This window comes from Meles meles, chromosome 1 (genome assembly GCF_922984935.1).
Source record: "Meles meles chromosome 1, mMelMel3.1 paternal haplotype, whole genome shotgun sequence".
Lineage (NCBI taxonomy): Eukaryota > Metazoa > Chordata > Mammalia > Carnivora > Mustelidae > Meles > Meles meles.
In genome coordinates, this window is record NC_060066.1 from 208,595,290 (window position 1) to 208,610,131 (window position 14,842).

At 56.4% G+C, this 14,842-nt stretch overlaps 1 protein-coding gene across 2 annotated transcripts in view; it reads right to left on the reverse strand.

The window, feature by feature from the left end:
- Positions 1–1,402: 1,402 nt before the first annotated feature.
- Positions 1,403–14,842, reverse strand: part of CLCN6 (chloride voltage-gated channel 6) — a 30,238-nt gene continuing 16,798 nt past the window's right edge. The window contains exons 13-23 of one of the 2 annotated variants that reach the window (XM_045998528.1): positions 14,475–14,601; positions 12,072–12,198; positions 11,626–11,779; positions 11,362–11,521; positions 11,166–11,272; positions 9,986–10,172; positions 8,985–9,142; positions 8,642–8,798; positions 6,790–6,897; positions 6,558–6,683; positions 1,403–4,344 (exon numbers count right to left, since the gene is read on the reverse strand). In XM_045998528.1, the coding sequence (XP_045854484.1) occupies positions 4,264–4,344; positions 6,558–6,683; positions 6,790–6,897; positions 8,642–8,798; positions 8,985–9,142; positions 9,986–10,172; positions 11,166–11,272; positions 11,362–11,521; positions 11,626–11,779; positions 12,072–12,198; positions 14,475–14,601 (1,492 nt within the window). In that variant the 3' untranslated portion in view covers positions 1,403–4,263. Of the gene's footprint in view, positions 4,345–6,557; positions 6,684–6,789; positions 6,898–8,641; positions 8,799–8,984; positions 9,143–9,985; positions 10,173–11,165; positions 11,273–11,361; positions 11,522–11,625; positions 11,780–12,071; positions 12,199–14,474; positions 14,602–14,842 lie in introns of those variants that run through there. The other variant, XR_006817494.1, reaches the window with a different exon arrangement.

Here is a 14,842-nt window from a genome sequence, read left to right on the forward strand (position 1 = left end):
AGGCTCATGGACAATGCAACTTCGTCTCTGAAGCTGTCCCCGATACCAAGTGCCTGGTACGAACTGAGTTTGGTATGAACTGAGCTCAGCATTGGCAGCATTTTGTGTATAACAATTATAATATGACACAATTTGCCTTGGTAGGTGGTCGTGTCTCTGTCCCTGGATTGTAAGCTCCTTGAAGGTCAATGCGTGTTCAGCAACACTGCAGGACATGGCCTAGTCCATGCTTTCTAACGTCAGTCCAATTGTCTTAGTCTTACATAGAAGTCAGGAAAAGGGGGAGATTCATTCTCTATAGGGGGAGGGGGAGGCCAGAAATGAGTTGACAGGGAGTGGAGCGGAGGTGGAGTTGGGGTAAGATCTCTAATCTAGGGGTGCCTGGATGGCTCAATGGGTTAAAGCCTCTGCCTTTGGCTCAGGTCATGATCTCAGGGTCCTGGGATCGAGCCCCGCATCGGGCTCTCTGCTCAGCGGGGAGCCTGCTTCCTCCTCTCTCTGCCTGCCTCTCTGCCTACTTGTGATCTCTGTCAAATAAATAAATAAAATGTTTTTAAAAAATCTCTAATCTAACCACTTCCAACAAATTTCTTCTTCATGTGGACTTTGAACACAGAAAGTCGGGGGGGGACCAAAAAGCAGAGGATTGGTAAAGACAGGAGCAGACGGGAAAAAGTGTCCAAACATGGCTCCTGAGGTCCGGGGAGTGGGAGCTGCTAGGAGGGAAGTGTGGGGAACTGGGCAGACTGCCAAGGGGTCACTGTGACACAGTGGGTCCTCCTCAAATGGAACAGACAGTGCCAAATGCACAGATAGTGTCCCTGGAGTTCAGGAAACCCGGGGACAGGTGGAGGGGGACAGCATTGACGGGGACCATTTCAAGTGATGGTGGAATGGCAACTTGAGGCAGATCAACTGAAGACCAAGAAAATCCGATTTCTGGCAAAATAGAGACAGAGACAGATGGCAGCACAGAAGCGAGCCCCAAACGTCTACAGCCTTGGCATCGATTGTACTTCTTCTGGTGGGGTATCAGGGAACCTGTGAGTGGGGCAGACTCCTAAACACAGAACTATCAGAACACACACAGCTCCCCCGTCTCCTGCTATGGGCAGCAGCAGCTGAGGGAATGGGTAGGTTTTTATGGGAGGAAAGCATCTGCAAACGAGATCACGTGGCGTTGATTTGAAGGGAGAGACAGAAGACTGGGAACTTCGTGATTTTTGCTAAGGACTAAGTTGGTAGCAGGTGGACCGCCGGGAATGAAGTCTTGCTGGCAAGGCTTTAGAAGGAGACCTCTGAGCCTGTCAATCTACTCTCCGGCTTTGTGATGTTTACATTGTGGAAAGCATAAAATGAAAATCACATACCACTCTCCAACCAGCCCCATGGAGACAAGAGGTAAAAGGAGACAGATGAAGACACTTTATTCTGACATGTTACGGTTACAGCGAGAACTTCCAAGTTCCAAAAGTTCAAATAAAAATAGAATTTTACAAATTAAAAAAATTACAATGTATGTACACAACAGAATTAGCTAGTATTACCGTCTAAACCAACAGTGCGAACAGAAAGGAAGCCTGCCACGGTCGGGAGCTGTGGGGTAATACTGCACATCGGTACTACAGGGCCCCGGACGGAGCTTCCGGCCTTTCCAGGGGCTTGCTTTCTTCCAGACGGCGGTGTCAGTACACAGTTTTGCATCAGAAATGTCAAGCAAGCAGGCAAGTGTCCATCCCAGCCAGGAACCGTTTGTTAAACAAGGTCATGAGCAAATCCTTCCAGAGCGCCAAGGTCCCAGGGCTGGGAGGGACTCTGGCTCCCTACCTCCCAGGATCCTCAGCTGGGGGATGTGAAACACCTAGTGGGAGACGGGCAGGCACACAGAACACCGGCTCGCGGCCCGAGCCCCCTGCGGCTGTGCGTATGGACGTACCCCACCGCCAGGGGGCGACAGGGCTGGTAATAGGTGAGACGTGGACAACGTGGGTTTCTAACTATCAGAGGAGTGAGGCTTCCAGTTATTTGTTACAAGTGGGGCAGTGGTTCTCTTTGGGCTAATCCAGTAAGGGCAGACGCCCACGGACGACAAGAAGCAACGTGCCTTTCCAGATGGGCCTGAGTTTGGGATCTTGCGGCCGTGTAGTCAGCTCATGCGGAGGGAGGCGTGTGCGTTCTGCCAGCTACCTCTGGGCTAGTCTAGTGGGAATGAAGTGTCTGGGGACCGGAAGTGCAGGGGCGGTAAATTCCAACAACATTCACCCAGGGCGGCCTCGAGGCAGACAGCTGGTGACCCCAGAGCTCTGGAGGCCAGACGTTCCCCCCCGCAGGACCTTAGTACTGCCAGTTTCACTGAGGGACGGGAAGAGGGGATTCGGGTTCTGTGACAGGCGGACCTGACTTCTCCTGACTTGGGTTTCCCTCTTGATAAAAGGAACGAGTAACGCGGCCACGCTCTGGGTGCTGCCTTAAAATGAACTGGCGGCGGGCTGAACACGGTCACATTCAGAAGCGCTTGCCTTTTTGGTCCTTGTGATTGCCCCAACTACTTACTGGGGGCCCCCATCCACATTTCACGGGTCGAATGCATCCAAGGAAGCTGAAACATTTAGAAGTCAAAGCGTTTTTGGTCAAAGAGGTAAGAAAATGGGAAGGATGAACTCAGGGGGAGGGCGCAGCCGGGTGGGAAAGATCCTGAAACAGCCGCCTCACTTAGGGGAGCAGAGCGTGCTGAGCACAAGACCTGGGCCGGCCACAGCGAGACCGGCGCCCGCTCCCAGACCGCACGGCAGTCTTGGCAATGGAGGTCGGCCCGAGGCAGAGGGCGAGAGGACAGCGTTGTCGAGGGCAGGCGCCCACGTTCTCAGGGAACTACCATAGCTGACAAAAACCCCGACGCAAACTTAAGTGCAAATAAATGCCATCTTGAGTCCCAGAGCACATCTGCCACCGGGCTGCATGACCCCCCGCCCAGGGTGTGGACACAAGTCAGGAAGAGGGCACAGAGGTTGAGAAGAAAGTAAGTGCAAAATAGCCGAAACAAAGCGTTCGCTCTGGGGGCCCCCAGAAAGGGACCCCCAGTCTGGAGAGAGAGAGGCTCCCTTTCCAGGGTTCGTGCTCGGGCCTTGGGGCACGTGCTGGCGGGGGTCCCTCCCACCCCTGTCTCCTGGCAGCAGTTTCCATGGCTGGGCCCGAGTGGGCTGGGGATGGCTAGTGGCAGGGGGGTAAGACAGGTGTGTGACGGGCACACGCCCTCCTCCTGGAATAAGCCTCTGTTCCGTCCTAGCCTGGCTTCTAGGCCGTATCATGTTCCTGTAGTGCTCACTGGCCCAGGACTGGCTTCTGCCCATCTCAGATGTGACGGTATCATTCCCCAGAGTCGGGTCAAGCAGTATCACAGGGTGCCCTCTTATCTAATGGGGCGGGGGGCGGGGGACACCTGGGCTGTAGCTGCCTCACCAGAAAGACACATGGAAGAACTCATGGGAAGTAGGTAACTCGGTGCAGAGGGGAGGGACGAGGGATGGACCACGGTAAATGCTAAAAACTGGGGCGGCTCTAAGTTGGACCGTCCCATCAGACTTCTCCAGGGACGGTCCGTGGGACTTGTGCTTCTGGAGGGCGGCGCTTCTGAGGAGGCAAGCCCAGAGCAGCAGCTCCCCCAGGAAGCCGTGTTTCCCTTCAAATGAACTGGGCACCTGTCGAGAGTCCCAACGCAGGAAGGCCCCCCCGACACATGCGTTATCTCTGGCTCAGTCTCTACATTTGGTAATTCCCTTAATTTTGCAACTGGCTTTCGCCCCAGCACTTGCCTTGGCCAAAGCCCCTCCTGTTACAGTTTAAGGCAACACCTGGGTTCCCTAGGAAAGCAGCAGGAGGGGGCAGGAAAACGGCTCTGGGCATCACTCCCCCGTGGCAGAGGCCTGATGCCCCCTCTGGTCCTGGCACAGGTCGGGTGGAGGGGCCTGGGGCCGGGGCCCAGGCTGGACGGCAAGAGAGCAGGGAGCAGGAAACAGGAAGATACTTGCTGAGAAGATCAGACAGGCCCAGGCTCTCGCGGTCCAACACGCCATCCCCAGAACCGCTGACCGCCGAAGCGTTCGATGATCGCAGGCTTTCCGAGCAAGTGGGTGAGTGGGAATCTTCAGTGTCCTGAACAGCCCCAACCGGCTGTAGCGGCGGAGCATAAGCGAGCCGCCCCCTCCCCCAGGCAGCCCCGGGACAGGGCGGGCTGGCGTGTGGCAGCGAGGTCGCACCGGGCCGTCAGATGGTCTGGTAGTGCTGCCGCAGCCGGGCCTGCAGGAACTCGTAGGTCAGGTTGTGTCGAGTGATGATCCCAACGATCTAGGACAAGGAGGAAAAGAACCCCGTCACCTGCAGGGCAAACCCGCTGGGGCAGGAATGGAAGTGGACACGGCTGGCCCGGTGCATCACCGTAAGCAGGGGCGACAGAGGGCCGGACTGCAGAGCGCCGGGACAGACGTGACAAGCCGGTCATGCTGCACGCTTCGAGACTCTCCAGTTTCCAGGCGACAGGGGAATCGGCAGGTTAACTAAGGTTCGTCACCTGGAGGCTAATGGGACAAATTCAACTCTAAGAGAAATTTTAGTTGGAACAGCTAAACTCTGAGTTTTCAGCAGGACACAGGCTCACTAGCCTTCTCGGTTCCCACCACCTGCCACCGGCTATAAGCACGTGTGCATGCGAGGGACACAGCCGGACGCAGGCTCCCGAGCGGCCGAGGCCCCGTGACCCCAAGACCCCACAACCCCGCCGTGGCTCATAAATACCAGGTCTCAGCACCACCTGAGTCCCTGTGATGCGTGACTTATAACAGTACACGGGTACTAGGTCCTCATCCCTGCTCCTGGCGTAAAGCTCTAAAAGCTTGGAATTAAGTGAGAAGAGTAGGAAGGGCGTCCTTTACCATTCATAACTAGCCCCTTTCAGCTCTGCCTGAGCTTATGTGCATGACAAACTGTGAGAAAGGCCCTAAGGATGGAGCCCCCATCCCGCAGCCCCCATCTGTGGGCGGGGAAGGGCCGGAGGCTGACTCAATCAGCATGGCCACGATGTGATCGAGCACGTGTACGGACACGGCAAAGCCCCTGACGACGTTCCTCAACCACGGGGTATGGGGAGTCCCACGCTGGCGAACGCGGACGGTGCCAGGAGGGTGGGGTGTCTGAGGTGGGCGGGAAAGCCTGGCACCCCTCCCGCACACCTGCCCCCCAATCTCCGCCATCTGGCCGTTCCTGGGTCACATCCTTTCGTGGTTCCCGATCGTCTGGCAAGTAAACTGATGGCCTGAGCACAGGGTCATGGGAATCTCCAAAGTACAGCCACCTGGCCAGAAACCCAGGGGACAAGCTGGACTACAGATTGGCATCTGAAGGGGCGGGGGGGGGGGGCAGTCATGTGGGGCCGAGCCCTTAATGTGCGGGGCCTGATGCCATCTCCAGGCAGATGGGGTCAGAAGGGAGGAAGGCTGCGGGACGTCTCGCTGGCATGTGGACAAACAGAGCCCTTCATGGCTGCAGCTGCCGCTGTTCACGTCTCACTGACGAAAAGAAGCATGTTAGAACCGCCCGTGCGCTGGTGTTTCAAGGAACAGTCGGACCCACGGCAATCACGCCCACGGAAGAACAGGCTGGGCCGGGCCAGCGTTCTGCCCGAGGACCCCACCACAGAGCGCTCATGTCCTGGAGGGCAACTTGGCAACGGACATCAAAAGCCTTAAGAGAGTGATCGGCAGTGACCTGTTACTATACGATCCCAGCAGGGGACGGTTGGATAAGCGACTGGACAGCCGGCCACCGGGATGCGGTCGAGCCCACGGAAATACCGTAAGTGAGCGTTTCCTGCCACAGAAAGATCTGAGCCACGAGGACATTAAACAGTACAGGCGGTGGTGATGGGCTCACTAAGCGGCACGTAAAGCTCTACTTGTCGGTGCAGAGGGAAAAAGACAAAGGAGCTTCCTTGGGAAGACAGACTGGCTACCTCTGTAGAAATAAGGGGTTGGTATTCATTTGTTTGTATTTTGCTTCTCCATTTTTTTTAATAACCAAACAATAACCGTGTAACAAAAAAAACAACGCAGTTCTAAGAAAAAAAAAAAAAAAAGGAAAGTCTGCAGAACTGATTACTAACTGTAGGCAGCTGGATCTTCTAAAAGACCCTACGCATTTTATTTTTATTCTTTCTAAGCATTTTGCTTGAAATTCTCTTATTTAATGTCATAAATCCCCAGAACGGGTGGGGAACGGACCCTCGCTCCAGGAGGCGCAGGCCTGACAGAGGGTCAAGAGGAACCTTGGGGACGACTGTCCCATGCGCTTCTGCACCAGCAGTGACCCTGGCGACACCTGCCGGTGGAGGGCGCAGTGTGCTTCAGACACACGCAGGAGGCGGCGAGTACGGTCCTCCAAGGGCGACAAAAGAGCTTTTAGCCCGAGAAACCCCGCTGGCTGGGAAGCCTGACTTGCACGCGGCAGGGACAGGGTTCCTTCTGGAAGGCAGGCGTGGCCGTGGGCACAGCCGAGGTCGGACTCACCTCTCCCACGGCATTCACCACGGGCAGGTGCCGCAGGCCCATCGTCCGGAACAGGTTGAAGACTTGGGAGACGTGGGTGTTAGGTGAAACGGTGAAGGGCGAGGGGTTCATGTACGGGGTGACATCCTGCAGAGAAGACCACACAAGTCACCTGCGGCCACCGGCGTCCTAGCCAGGACGAGGCGTGAACGTGCGGAGGAGGACCCCGCCCCAGAGGCAGAGCCCGGCTCACCACGATCATGCGCGGGTTCAGCAGCGTCAGGTCCAGGTCGTGGATGTCGGGGTACCGCGGGTAATCCTCGGCCATCTCGGCGTAGGAAAGGCGCGGCTGGCTGGCGCTCTGCAATCCCGACGGAGACAGGTCCTCGCACCCAGAACAGCCACCGGCAGGGGCACACTTACAGCCCCTCCCCCTCTACGTCCACATCGCTCGCCACGGCGCCACCTGGCGCGAGGCGGTGCAGAACTGGGGGCTCTGCCGTGAGAAGCCCTGGTCTGGAGCCAGTTCCCAGTCAGGCCTCGCTGTGCCCCACTCAGTGAGTCTCCTAATCTCTCTCTGACTCGGCTTCTCCTTGTCAGTAAAACGGGCCTGGCTTGTCCCAGAGTCTGAGTGGAAGAACTACTAGGTCTTAGGTTGACGTGTGTCCCTCAAAAGATGTGTGTTGAGTCCTAACCCCTGCTACCTGTGCACACGGCCGCGTGGGAAACATGGGCTCTGTGGACGTGAGCAAGTTCAGATGAGGTCGGACGGAACTAGGGTGGGCCCTAGGACCAATGACTGGTGTCCTTCTGAGAAGAGAAGAGGACACAGAGCGAGACGGCCGCGTGACAAGAGAGGCAGAGACTGGAGGGACCTGTCTAAGGTCAAGCAGTGCCCGGGATGGCTGGCAGCCTCCACAGACGAGCAAGGCAAGGAGCCATCCTCCCCTGGAGCCTCCTGGGAGGTCAAGGCCCTGCTGAAGAGTGCCCTTGGTAGTATGACCCTGAGGATTGTGAAAAGAAAAGATTTCTGTCGTTTGCAGGCTCTGGGTTTGTGGCAATTAATTGGACAAAGCAGCTTTGTCACAGGCCTGCATCCCGAGTCTTCTGGATTTCCCCTTGGCCCTCACTGGGCACCTGGATGGCCACCCGGGAGCAAGACCTTAGCCAGGAGAGTCCTTCGGGAAAGGAGGTCTCTGCACGACCTTTTCACGTTTCCTCTAAGGTGGGGTGAAGTGTGTGGGGATGAGTGGTCTTGGGGTCACTATAGGGACCACTTTGAACACCACACCACCCTCCTCTTCTCTACAAAAACCAAATGAAAGGGGGAAAAAAAGGGAAAATTACAAAAGAATTAATGGGAAGAACTTTAAAAAAAAAAAAAAGCCTGTAAAAAAGTTCACTTAAACCAGAAATCAAAGTGTAGAAACTATATTAAAAGTCTACAGGTGGGAAGCTGGGTGGCTCAGTGGGTTAAGCCTCTGCATTCGGCTCAGGTCATGATCTCAAGGTCCTGGGATCGAGTCCCGCATGGGGCTTTTTGCTCAGCGGAGAGCCTGCTTCCCCCTCTCTCTGCCTGCTGCTCCCCCTGCCTGTGTTCTCTCTCTGACAAATAAAATCTTTAAAAAAAAAAAACAACACTTAAAAAAATTTAAAAAAAATAGAAGTCTACAGGCTTGGGGCACCTGGGTGGCTCAGCGGGTTAGGCATCGGCCTTCGGCTCAGGCCATGATCTGGGGATCCTGGGATCGAGCCCTTTCAGGCTCTATGAGCTCCATGGGGAGCCTGCTTCAACCTCTCCCTCTGCCCCTTCTCTCACAAATAAATAAAATCTAAAAAAAAAAAAGTCTCCAGGCCAAAAGGACACTTGACAAGCAGTGCATAGACTAAGGGGAGGGTGACGGGGGCGTCCCCCCCCACAGTGTCCCACGGGAGGCACTGAGCACAGCAGGGGGCCGTGGGGCTGCACACGCCACAGCGCAGCCAGCCGCTCCCCAGTCCTCAGGCTCCCCGAGGACTAGCTTTCGGCCCCCCTGGGGCACTGGGGCTGTGCGCCTACCACCCTCGTGCCTTCCCGAATCCCGGCGCAGAGCAGAGAGACTCACTGATTGACTTTCCGAGTAGCAAACGCCTCGGACGAGCAGGGTGACGAGCTGCGACCGCAGGATCAGGCCGTGGAAGGTCAGAGGGCGGAAGCGCTCCTCCATGGTCCAGTCCTCGCTCGGGGACTGGTCAGGGTATAGGTTGGGGTAGGGAGTGTATCTGTTACATAGAAACCAGACGCTGCCTAGCACACCCTCAGCAGGATTGCTTCTCACTCCCCCCCACCCCGCACTGCCCCAAAGACTCCCCGAGTGCCCGGAAGCTCCGGGGCTGCCTCCGCGCAACGCGCTGGCCCTCCAGGAGCCACCAGGGCAGGGGTGCACGCAGCGGGGGGTGCGCTCTCACCTCCGCTCCAGCATCTGCTGCAGGAGGTCCTCCTTCTCCGCCGGCTCCTCGGAGGGGAGGTGCTCGTCACACACGTTTCGCAGCTCACTCGACGGGTACGACTTCATGGACTGGCTCCGTCGGCGCTGCTCGCCAGCCCGGGTCAGGATGCTGGATTTCTGGGCGTGGGGAGGGGTGACGGGGACAGGGGTTTCTACCGGGCAGGCCGTGGACGGCTGGCCACGGGCACGCCACCACGGCACATCCACACGGCTTAAGGATGCAGGTCGCAGTCGAGCGTTACCGACACAGGAAGTGCAGGGCGTCTTCACGGTGCCTCGGGGGCTTGGGGCAGAAGGGCTGCTCTCTGAACCTCAGGGCCTGTAGATCCCGCAGGTTCTGCAGCCCAACTTCCCTACTCCTTTGGTATGGAACAGCCCCTCACTCTCCAGGGGGAGCCGCTCTCCTACGCAGCGGCACCGAGGGATTGACAACGCATGCGCCCTGGCCCCCAGAGCTATGGGAGCTCATAGCCCGAGTGAGGGACTCTGCCCGCACCTGGATTTCAACTCAGGAGCAAGGGCTAGAACCCCTGCCTCCCAACACCCTCCAGGCGGACTGTGGGCTGCCTGCATGCCCAGCGGGCCACCTCTGATCCTTCAACTTTCCTGTTGGTCCTGCAGCTTCCAGCCGATTTCTTTTTCTGCCTTAAGTAGGCCAAAGTCCACTTCTGTCCCACGCAACCCTAGAAACCTCCCAATACCACTTACACGCCATAAGAAATGGTGATTAAAACAAACAATCTGCGCTCTTGCTGGGGTGAGACAGGACACATGTCCTGACGGCCTAACGACGTCCACACTCGCTATCGTGTCTACACTCCCTGCTGCACAGAACGAGGAGGCGGATTCTCCCTGAGAGCCCACCCGTGCCCCCATCTGTGGGGTATGGCAGGCTCTAGGTCAGCGCGTGCGTCAAAGAGCGGCTATTTCTCGCCCATGGTTCCTCTCCGGCTGCTGTACCTTGAACTTGATGTTGTTACTGATGAGCTGGTTGCCCTTCATGAACTCCTTCTCGTTGCCGCGGTTCTCCGTGACCACCGGGAAGGCATGGTGGACCGTGGTACGCAGGATGCTGACCAGAGACTGGATGCGGGTGTGCGGGTACACATAGGTCAGGTTGGGCTCCATGATGTCGCTGGCTCTCAGCCTGGGGGACGGAAGGAAGCCATCCCGCCTCACGAGAGAGCCCGCAGTATCCCAGGAGCGAGCCCTGGCTCCCCTGTGCAGCCCAGACCACCGCACTCCCTCTTCTGAACCAGCTCGAATGGTTCTTTGAACACACGCATTCCTCTGTACTTCAAGCCTTGTGCAAATGTGCTTCCCTGCTCTGCCAAACTGGTGGGTCTTTCCTCAGCTCAATACGGGATGTCCCCTCACCACAAACCCCATCTACCTGCCCGGGTGATTAGCCACCATCTCCTGAGCCCTCCATGGCACGGTCCTCATATTACTACTGAACTGCTAACACTACTACTAGGATTAAGACAAGAGAAAAGTGTGGGCCGTTCCTTTAAACCAGGTGGCAACCACAGGTCCCAGGTCAAACCTGGCCTCTCCCGCTCATTTACGTGTCGCCTCCGGCTGCGTCGCGCTGCAGTGACCGGAGCGGAGGAAGTGAAATGGAGGCCAGGTGGACCAGAAAGCTACAAATATTTACCATCCGCCCCCTTACAGAAGTTTGCTGATCCCTCTGCTGGACCGCAAGGGCCCTGTGGGGTCCCCACACAGAGGAGCCCCAAAGCATTTGCGGGCTGACGGATAAACTGGCGAATTTGCCCAGAAAAATCCCTGATGACATGACATTTCGTGGGGCACGCGTGAGGCAGGCTGGTTCTCATCCATGGGGCTTAGCAGACACCCGGCGGAAACGTGCAGTCAGACCATCCTGATTGAGTCCTCCTTTCAGGTCCCACCAGAAGGCCACAGGAGCCACGCCAAACAATGCAGGAACCATACTGAACCCGCCTCTGCCCCCCAGTTCCCCACCACACCCAGCCACTTCCTGTAGCTGTCTACCGGTTCGCCGGACTCCCACCCCAGAATCTCCATCACCACTTCCCACCCTGATGCACACAGCCCTCACAGCCCAAGCTCATAAACTCTGAAACCAGAACAGAAGAGAAGGAAAGCATGGTCTCACTTGTCCATTTCCGCCTCCGTCTCCCATTCCAGGAGAGGGACCCCTCGCAAGCCCACATGGATATCATAAATGCCCTTGTTGAAAAAGTCCCCTGTCCATTTGGCCACCTGAAACACAAAACAAAGACTCGAAAAGAAGCTGCTGGGGGGTGAACTCGGCCCTGTGCTGGAGACAGGCCTGGAAGGGGAGCACTCACCATCAGAGTGACCATAATGGGGAGCCCGTAAGTAATCTCGTTGGTAGATTCGAGGAGGATGACCGTGAGGCTGATGGTCATGCGCACCACCCCGCCCAGGAAAGCTGCGGCACCGATCAGGGCGAAGGTCCCCGAGTAGATGTGGCCCAGGCCGATGTAGCTGGGCAAGAAAGAAGCCGAGACCGTGGCTTGGAATCATAAGGTTCGTGCACTTGTGTCCATGCACACCCGGGCATGCCCACACACGCACACGCGCACACTTACCTTTTAAGCACATTGGCAACTAAACGTCCAAAAGCAGCTCCACAAAGAAGGGAAGGCACAAAAAGGCCACTTGGAACCGAAATGCCGTAGGTCCAACACGCAAGCAGGAAATAGAGGGCGAAGAACAGGGCCAGAGTGACGGGGCTAAAAGTACCTGCGATGCAAGAACCCACACGAGTCCACCACCAGACACCACCAAGGCCCGCCGGGCAGCCCTGACCCCTTCCAGGTCCTTCCACACCCCACCAGTTCAGCTCCAACACTGGAGGCAGACACTCCAGCCTTGTCTGGGTTGCTAGTACAATGCAAAAGTCCTATTTTGCTCAGAACTGAGGCTAAGCCTGGCTGTGTCTGTAGGCCAACAGCAGGGACAGAGGAATCACCATCTGTTCCCTGCAGAAAAAAGATCAACGACCCCAAGAACGGGCAGGCTTACAGATACTCACTGTCCTGGTGGAAAAGCTGAAGGATGGCAGACTCCTGGGGATTGAAGAAGAGCGTGGCCATGTCGTTGTAGGTCTCATTGGGACAAAAGAAGGTTTTGATACTTGAGTTGACATCTTCTGATGTGACCTAAGGCACAGGAATCAGAAAGTCAGTACGAGGTCCGTACGAAGTCAGTATACTGACCACGGCGCTCAAAGTCTTGGAACAGGAGGTCTCCAGTGAGGTCGAGAAAGTATGACTTGCAAACTTTACCCGGAAACAAAACAGGTGGCAAAGAATCAATCTCTAGCTACAGCACCCGACTGTGATACTGTATTCTTTACGCTCCGAGAATGAGAGAATCCGGACAAGGGCTCTTGAGCTATGACAATGAAATTCACCACGGATCCGGCTCTGCTTCCCCTCGCAGAGCTCAATTCTCTAAGTGCTACCGCTGGAAGCCTGGCCCGAGAGCCCCATGCAGGTTAGCTGTGGATGGGGACTGTCGGATGGAGATGCCACGGGAAGCAGGGCAGTGCCCCCTCCTGGAGGAACCTGGGAGAGGAGCAGCCAAACAAGCAATGTGTGTGGCTCAGGAACGAGGCCACCGCGGAACGACCCACGCACGCAGTGTTTCCCAGACTGCGTCGGGAGGAATCCCAGTCCTGAGGGTTCCCTGGAAAGAGTGCTGCAGCCGAACGTGCTGAGATGCATCCCGGCCCTTGCTGGAGATCAGAGAAGCAGCTGAAGGCAGAGCAGAGAGGCTCCGGCATCGGGTGGACATGTCTCAGACTCGGCGGCTGTGGGAGCAGGAGGTCATCGCAGGAGGCTCCGGCTGCCTCCCCATGACATGCGGGTGATGCCGACCTCACGGTGTGTGCCACAAGCTGAGAGCACGGTCAAGACCTCATTGCGTGGAGCGCCTGGGTGGCTTAGTAGGTTACATGTCTGCTTTCAGCTCAGGTCATGATCTTGGGGTCCTGGGACCAAGGCCCACATTGTCGGGCTCCCTACTCGGGGCGGGAGCCTGCTTCTCCCTGTCTCTCTCTCAAATAAATGAATAAAATCTTAAAGAAAAAAAAAAGACCTTACTTTGTCTCCATTTTCTCCCCTATAAGATGGAGATAATAACACCAGCCTATGGCAGTGGTTAAGGACTCAGTGAAGTCACGTCCATGAGGTGCTTAGTGGCACAGCGGGCACACAACCTGCATCCAGACACCTGTGACACGGACGGAACTGTAAGCGCCCTCCGTGGGTCTGTACTAGAGCAACTCACTCAATCCTGGCTAACCCATCAGACCACAGGATTCTTCTCCACTCGTCTGTGACTCATAGGTACCAATGCTCCGCAGGACGCGTTTGGAAAACACGGCTCTGGTCATGAACGAGGAAGCCTCAGGACCACCGAGCAGCAGGGGTTGCTGCACGTCTTCTATAAAGAGCCACTTCGTAAATATTTTAGACTTGGTATGCCACACAGTCTCTGTTGCACCTTCTTTTTTTTCTTTCTTAAACACTCTTTAAATATGTGAGAGCCATCCTTAGCTCGGGGGCTACACAAACAAGCAGATGCAAAAGGCCAGTCTGGCCTGTGGGCGGCGGTCTGCCGAGCCCGGATCTAACCCATGCTGCCGTTTGTGGACGTTTCTGGGGATGCCAAAGGGGCGGCCATCCAAGACGAAGCCCCCAACGAAGCCCTGAGGGATATGAGCGGCTACTCAGGGACAATAGGAAGACCGGGGACTTCTGGGACACCCCCCCGAGCCCCTACCCTAGAGGCCAGAACCATGCCTCTGGCTGACCACATGCAGCTCTAGGACCCACAGGCTTGGACCAAAAAAATTACAGGGCAGTGTGAGCTCCAATGCCTCCCTCGCTCTTTCAGGAAAAGGTTCCAGAAAACACTATATACCCCTTAGAAAAGAGAAGGAGAAATGGAAAAAGAACGGAAGCCAGTAAATGACCTAAACCCAGTAAGAAAGAACCCGGAGAGGCCAGAAGAGCCAGCTCGCCGGTCCCCCTGAAGCAGACATTCCTTTCTCCCCGTCTGAAGGGTGATGCTCACAACTGTGACGGTGAAGCTGGGGGCACCCTTCGGGGTGGAAGGAGTGGAAGAGTCCACTGGGACTCGTCGAAGAAGCCATGGTCTGCTCCCCGAGCTCGGCCCCAGTTCATTTTGTTCAACAGAAAGAGAGAGAAAGAGACAGTTCCGCTCTGTGATGGCCGTGAGTCTGCGTAAGAGTGAAAATGAGCGCTCACACCCTCTCTTCTGGGAAAGGCTCCCACGGACTCCTCTCTCCGCAGTCTGACACAGCGGGGAGGCAACGCGCAGCTATCAGCAATACGCAGAGGCGGGTCACCCATTTCTGGATTCTCCCTCTCTGGGGTCTAGGACATGGGCAGCAGGTGCACAGGGTTACCTGGAGCTGGAATGAGTCATTACCGATTTGACTCGAAGCAGACATCTGTCGGCATTCCCCTAACACCATCGAGGCCAGAAACACCACCACGGTGGTTACCACGGACACCAGGAGGCTCTCCAAGACTCTAGAAAGCAAAGCACAGCTGTTACCACACAAGATAAAAAAGACACCCCAGCCTCAGGAACTAAAAACGTGACCCTGTCTACTCCAACCCTCTTTTCCCCCAAGAGCACGCACACACAACAGCCCCGAGCCAGTAGTCAGGACCCGTGCGGAATTGGTCAGCGACTCGCTCCGTTCTAGCAATGTGGAAGTCAACAGTGGGTAGCCAGGAACGTGGGCGGCTACACCCAGGGCGGCTCTCT